This window comes from Macaca nemestrina, chromosome 4 (genome assembly GCF_043159975.1).
Source record: "Macaca nemestrina isolate mMacNem1 chromosome 4, mMacNem.hap1, whole genome shotgun sequence".
NCBI lineage: Eukaryota > Metazoa > Chordata > Mammalia > Primates > Cercopithecidae > Macaca > Macaca nemestrina.
Genome location: NC_092128.1, coordinates 114,362,964 through 114,370,011, shown reverse-complemented (window position 1 = coordinate 114,370,011; position 7,048 = coordinate 114,362,964). Strand labels below are relative to the sequence as shown.

General features: G+C 47.6%; 1 protein-coding gene across 1 annotated transcript; it reads left to right on the top strand.

Moving 5' to 3' along the window:
* The first annotated feature begins 219 nt into the window (after positions 1-219).
* On the top strand, positions 220-3,260 carry LOC105494200 (mitochondrial ribosomal protein S24). The gene is made up of 4 exons (XM_011762419.3): positions 220-351; positions 431-499; positions 725-836; positions 2,836-3,260. Exons 1-4 carry the CDS (start codon positions 313-315, stop codon positions 3,117-3,119), a joined length of 504 nt encoding a protein of 167 aa, XP_011760721.1. The 5' UTR covers positions 220-312; the 3' UTR covers positions 3,120-3,260.
* The last annotated feature ends 3,788 nt before the right edge of the window (positions 3,261-7,048 follow it).

The following is a 7,048-nucleotide window of genomic DNA, read 5'->3' as shown; positions in this document are numbered from 1 at the left end:
AGGTTGTTGAAGAGGAAATCTCACGTTTCGCATTCTCAAATTTCCGGATCTGAAACCCGATGTAAGCAGCAACCGCGGCAGAGCGAACAGCGGGGGAATGAGCATTCACAAGGCTGAGCATTCACAGGGCTGCGGGGAAGGCGGCAGTGACAGCTACCGAGCACACCGCGGCCCCGCCCCGCAGAGGCCCTGCTCCGCCCCGCAGAGGCCCTGCTCCGCCCCGCCAGAGTACAAGCTCCGACTTGGTCTCTTCCACGGCTATCCCCACCCCTCAGCGCGCTGTGGTACGTCCCGCGCTCAGCTCGGCCCAAGATGGCGGCCTCCGTGTGCAACGGGTTGCTGGGGCCACGGGTGAGTGGGTGATTCGGCAGGTCCCGGCGAGTCGGATGTGGGGTCCCTAGTTTCCGCCTCACGCGCCCTCCCTCCACAGGTGCTGTCCTGGAGCCGAGAGCTGCCTTGCGCTTGGCGCGCCCTGCACACCTCCGCGGTCTGCGCCAAGGTGAGCACAACCGGGGCTGGTGCCTGGGGCTCTGGGGGTCCGGGGCCCGGGGCCGCCGCGCGGGCTGAAGGGGGCGTGTCGCCGGGGTCCGGGGCGGGGCTAGAGTCGGGGCTTAGGGATCAGGGGGTTGGGGTCGGGGAGCAGTGCCAGCTGACTGGAGGGACTTGGCGCGAGGTAGGGTCTGGATTGGGGGTCTCGTGGAGTCACGGCCCCTTTTGCTCCTAGAACCGGGCGGCCCGAGTACGCGTAGGCAAGGGGGACAAGCCGGTGACCTACGAGGAGGCACACGCGCCGCACTACATCGCCCACCGTAAGGGCTGGCTATCGCTGCACACAGGTGAGCGGACCCCAGGCCTCCAAAAGGAGCACTGAGTCCTACTGTCATGTAAACAAAATGAACACGTGTCACAGGTTTCCTTTAACTCAGGAAATAATGCCAGGGTCAGAAATCTATGAAACCAACTCAAGGGAGACATAAAAAAACAGAGACATATATAGATCAGAATGTTGAAACAAATTTGAAGATGGATGCAAAACTGACTTTTTCCATGGCGGGCAGGGACTCAGTTGATCCTCCACTGAACAGAAATTATTTGCATGTCTACAGACAAGAATTATTTTGCATTCCTATCAGTTATCTGTAATTTACAGAGCTGCAGAATAGCTCAGAGTCAAGGAAAAGAGTGAAACCCTTACAGAATCTGATAACCCTCAAGAGTGTGCTCTAAGGAATGCAGTTTTCCACTGAAGCACAATTTTTTCTCTGTAAATATATACAGACAACCCTAATTATTCGTGAATTTCATATTTTCAGATTCTTCTACTGACTCAGATTTATTTGTAAGCCCCAAATCAACACTCTGGGCACTCTCAAGGTCACTCTGAGCACTCTCAAGGTCACTCTGAGATGTGGGTAGAGCTGCCACCCCAGGTGCATGTCCCCAGCTGAGGTCGACAACAACAAGGCTCTGCCTCGTTTCAGCTCTCATACTGTAAAAGGTGTCCTTTTTATGGTCTAGAATCTTTTTTTTTTTAATTTGCATTTTTGTGCTTTTTGTTAGTGATTTTGCTGTTTAAAATGTCCCTGCAATGCTGAAGTGCTGTCTAGTGTTCTAAGGGGGAGAAGGCTGTGAAGTGCCTTAGGGAGGACATACCTCTTTCTTCAGTCACAGTTGCTCTTGGCCCTGAATTCAATGTTAATGAATTTACCGTATATATTAAACAAGGTGTCTTTAAACAGAAACACAAAGGAAACTAGGTTATGTATTGATTTGTTCACAAAAATATGGTGCCCAGAGGCTGGAAGGAATCTAACCCTGTATTTCCTCTAGGAGCAGTGGTTCAGTATTCACTAACTCAGTGTTGGCGGTGACTTTATAGAGTATAACTACTGTGAACAATTGATAACCAACTGTGTTTTGTTTAGTACAGGGGTTCTTGGATGTTTGAGATGCATCTAGGGAACTTACTTAAAATACAGATGCTTGCCTGGCGCGCTGGCTCACGCCTGTAATCCCAGCACTTTGGGAAGCCAAGGCGGGTGGATCACGAGGTCAGGAGTTCAGTACCAACCTGGCCAAGATGGTGAAACCCCATCTCTACTAAAAATACAAAAAACTTAGCCAGGCGTGGTGGCAGGCACCTGCAATCCCAACTATTCAGGAGGCTGAGGCGGAGAATTGTTTGAACCCAAGAGGCAGAGGTTGCAGTGAGCCGAGATCACGCCACTGCCCTCCAGCCTGGGTGACAGAGTGAGACTCCATCTCAAAAAAAAAAAAAACAAACAAAAAAACAGATGCATATCCCCCACTCTTTTAGGCACTGATCTGACGTTTGGATGTAGGTGTGCAGACTCTTAATGGACATTGTAAGGGCTGCAGGGGATCCAGGGTTCACACTGAGAACCCACTGGTGGAAGCCCTGGGCCTAGCTCATGAGAGGACTCATGTCCCTAATCTCAAAAATAGCTGGTGGCCTCATCTTTCTGGTCCATGGGATGACCAGTGTTTTTATAAGGCAGCCAAGAAAGCAGGAAAGCGGCTAGATGTGGTGGCATCATCTGAGTTTTGCACCCTGACTCAGGCCTCCATCTTCCTTTTTGTAAACTAAGGATAATGATAATACCTACTAAACTGAATTGGCTTGGGAATTAACGACATAAAACATACTTTGAACTTTAAAGTGTTATTTTTCTTATTCCATTAGCAGAAGAAAAGAGAAGAGGCTTGGGGTGAAGGGTGGGATTGTGCTCAGCGCTTTTAGATGTTGACTCTGGAGTTATGGCAGGACCCTGGGGCGATGAGGCTGACTCTTCTGTGATGCCCTTCCCTCTTCAGGTAACCTGGATGGAGAGGACCATGCCGCAGAGCGAACGGTGGAGGATGTTTTCCTTCGCAAGTTCATGTGGGGTACCTTCCCAGGCTGCCTGGCTGACCAGCTGGTTTTAAAGCGCCGGGGTAACCAGTTGGAGATCTGTGCCCTGGTCCTGAGGAACTTGCCTCCACACAAGTACTACTTCCTTGTGGGCTACAGTGAAACTTTGCTGTCCTACTTTTACAAATGTCCTGTGCGACTCCACCTCCAAACTGTGCCCTCGAAGGTTGTGTATAAGTACCTCTAGAACAATCCCCTTTATTCCATCAAGCTGTAGCCTGCAGAGAATAGAAACGTGGGAAAGGAGTGGTATGCGGGGGAAATGCATCCCCTCAGAGGACTGAGGTGTGGTCTGTCAGCTGCTGTTGAATAAAGACCCTCTATCTTGTCTTGCCTCTCTGTTTTTACTGTTGGATGAGGGAACTAGAGTAGCGTTTCTTTGATGATGCTCCAGGTTTTGCAGGAAGGCTGATGCCAGTTGTTTGAAGTTTAATTCATAGCTACAGTTTGGTGAGTACCTGTGCCAATCACTCTGTCAAGCACTTTACCTAAAGTTCTTTGTTTTCTCTCAAGATGATAAGACCCATTCAGTGTTCCTTTTTAAGAATCAAAACAGGCCGGGCGTGGTGGCTCACACCTGTAATCCCAGCATTTTGGGAGGCTGAAGTGGGCGGATCACGAGGTCAGGAGATCGAGACCATCCTGGCTAACACGGTGAAACCCCGTCTCTACTAAAAATACAAAAAAATTAGCTGGGCGTGGTGGCGGGTGCCTGTAGTCCCAGCTACTCAGGAGGCTGAGGCAGGAGAATGGCGTGAACTCGGGAGGTGGAGCTTGCAATGAGCCGAGATAGCGCCCCTGCACTCCAGCCTGGGCGACAGAGTGAAACTCTGTTTCACAAAAAAAAAAAATAAATAAGAAAACAATATGAACATATATCAAATTGACCATGAAGCTTTCTTATAATTCTACTCCAGAGAGAATTGCCGTGAACAGTTTGTTATATTTTATTCCCAGATGTACTTTTTTCCCAAGGAATACTTTTTTTTTTTTTTTTGTATTTTCAGTAGAGACGGGGTTTCACCGTGTTTGCCAGGACCCAAGGAATACTTTAATGCACACTCATCGATGTTAAACTCTTATTGAGTACCTACTCAGTGCCAAGCACTCTTCTAACTGCCTGGGACCCATTAGTGAGCAAAACATTTCATTTCAAGATCACTGTCTTTGTGACACTGACATCCTAGTGAAAGGGCAGGGAGCGTGAGGCAGCATTAAATGGTCCAAGCACATGAAGGAGGAAGACATGCAGGTAAATGGAGGAAGAGCATTTCAGAAAGTTGCATTCACAAAAGCCAGTTCCTGGTGCTAGGAAGTAGGGCAGAGGTTGCTGATCCTGACCTTGACTCTCATCCTGACCATGTCTCTGATATCTTTAACCTGACCCTGAGCCTCTGCCTAACACATCCTTACCCTGAACTTGATAATGGCCGTGACTCTGTGACCCTGTTGCAGACCTTTACCCTGACTTTGACACACAGCCTGACCTTCACCCTCACTCTCACCTAGACCCTCCCTGGTCATATGTCTCACTCTGAGTCTGACCCTGACCTTGACTCTGATGGTCACTTTGAACTTCACTCTGAACCTGACCCTGACTCAGAACATAGTAACACTACCCTGACTCTTACCATGACTGTGTTCTCCATTTTCATGCTGCTGATAAAGACATACCTGAGACTGAGGTTTAATGGACTTAGAGTTCCACGTGGCTGGGGAGGCCTCATAATCATGGTGGAAGGCAAAAGACATGTCTTACATAGCAGCAGGCAAGAGAGAATAATAACCAAGCCTAAGGGGTTTTCCCTTATAAAACCATCAGATCTCATGAGACTTACTCATGAGAACAGTATGGGGGAACTGCCCCCGTGATTCAGTTATCTCCAACTGGGTCCCTCCCACAACATGTGGGAATTATGGGAGCTACAATTCAAGATGAGATTTGGGTAGAGACACAGACAAACCATATCATTCTGTTGGGAACAGGCCCCCAAATCTGGCCATAAAACTGGCCCCTAAACTGGCCATGAACAAAATCTCTGCAGCATTGTGACATGCTCGTTATGGCCATGACACCCACACTGAAGGTTGTGGGTTTGCCAGAATGAGGGCAGGGAACACCTGGCCCACCCAGAGCAGAAAACCGCTTAAGGCATTCCTAAACCACAAATAATAGCATGAGCAATCTGTGCCTTAAGGACATGTTCCTGCTGCAGATAACTAGCCAGAGCCCATCCCTTTGTTTCAGCCAATCCCTTTGTTTCCCATTTTAGTTAATCTGTAATCTATAGAAACAGCTTATCACTGGCTTGCTGTCAATAAATATGTGGGTAAAACTGTTCGTGGCTCTCAGCTCTGAAGGCTGCCAGTCTCCTGATTTCCCACCCCACACTCTATATTTCTCTGTGTGTGTCTTTAATTCCTCTAACGCCACTGAGTTAGGGTCGCCACGACTGAGCTGGTCTCGGCAAGTGGTGCCCATACGTGGGGCTCGAAACCTGGGTTGGAGGGTCGCCAGAGTTGGAGAACATGGAACTAAGCTGGAGGACACTTGAGTACTCTTAAGCAATCCCCATGATGAGTAAGAAGGGCAGCTAGGAAGCATCAGGGTAGCAATGGGACAAATGTGGGCTCTGGTTCATTCCACCTTGGAACCTTTTCACACTGATGATGAAGAGGAAGTAGAGTACAACAAAGTAACAGAAGAGGTGACAGAGCGGGATTGTTTGCCAGCTAAAGTTAAAGCGGCAAAGGAAGAAGAGGTTCATTCCCTACCCTTCTGCACCCCCTCATTATTTTGAAGAAAAAGAGTGGCCTGACCCTCCAGATCTTTCTTTTCCGGGGGACACTGGGTGAAAAGTAGTTGCCCCAGTGACTGTTCAAACAGTGCCTCGAGCAACTGCTCTCAGTTCTATTCAGGGAGGAATTCAGCAAGCTAGACGAGAGGGTGATATAGATGCTTGGCAGTTCGCTGTTAGAATATATCCACCTAATCAACAGGGAAATAATATAGCTATGTTTTGAGTCTTTTCCTTTTAAATTACTCAAAGAGTTTAAACAAGCTATCAATCAGTATGAACCAGGTCTATGCCTGAAGTGTAAAAAAGGAAAGCATTGGGCCAATCAGTGTCATTCTAAATTTGAGAAGGACAGAAATGCAATTTTGGGAAATGCCGTGAGGGGCCCATCCTGGGCCCCGTTCCAAACAGGGGCATTTCCGGCTCAGGCCGTTCCCTCACCCATGTACAATGTCTGTCCCCTGCAACAGCTGGTAGTGCCATAGTAGATTTATACTGCACCTAATCTTCACTCTTCTGCCTGGGAACCCCCACAAAAAGTTCCAACAGGGGTCTGTGGACCCTTGCCAGCAGGGATGATAGGATTACTTCTAGGTAGATCTAGTTTAAATTTAAAAGGAGTGCAAGTACATACAGGAGTCATTGATTCAGATTACAATGGGGAAATTAAAATTGTTATATCTACTTCTGTTCCCTGGAAAACAGAGCCAGGAGAGCATATAGCACAACTCCTGATTGTGCCATATGTGGAAATGGGGAAAAGTAAAATTAAACAAACAGGAGGATTTGGAAGCACAAATAAACAAGGCAACGCAGCTTATTGGGTGAATCAAATTACTGATAAACATCCTACCTGTGAAATAACTATTCAGGGAAAGAAATTTAAAGGTTTGGTAGATACAGGAGTGGACATTTCCATCATTTCTCTACAGCACTGGCCGTCTGCACGGTCAATTCAACCTGCTCAATTTAACATAGTTGGAGTTGGTAAAGCCCCTGAAGTAGATCAAAGTAGTTATATTTTGCATTGTGAAGGGCCCAGTGGATAATCTGGGACTATTCAACCAATTATAACTTCTGTACCTATTGATATTTGGGAAAAGATTTATTACAACAATGGGGAGCACAAGTTCTCATTCCAGAGCAATTATACAGCCCTCAAAGTCAACATATGATGCATGAAATGGGGTATGTCCCTGGTATGGGACTAGGAAAAAATTTGCAAGGTTTTGAAGGAACTGCTTCAAGTGGAAAGACAAAGTTCCCACCAAGGGATATCATTTTTGATGGAGGCCATTGTTAAGCCTCCAGAACCTAT

What these genes read in the sequence shown, in the direction of transcription:
- LOC105494200 (XM_011762419.3), top strand. Translation starts at nt 313, where the DNA reads ATGGCGGCCTCCGTGTGCAACGGGTTGCTGGGGCCACGG. An exon ending in ACGGGTTGCTGGGGCCACGG is followed by an intron (nt 352 to 430) that starts GTGAGTGGGTGA and finishes CTCCCTCCACAG; the next exon opens with GTGCTGTCCTGGAGCCGAGA. An exon ending in CCTCCGCGGTCTGCGCCAAG is followed by an intron (nt 500 to 724) that starts GTGAGCACAACC and finishes TTTTGCTCCTAG; the next exon opens with AACCGGGCGGCCCGAGTACG.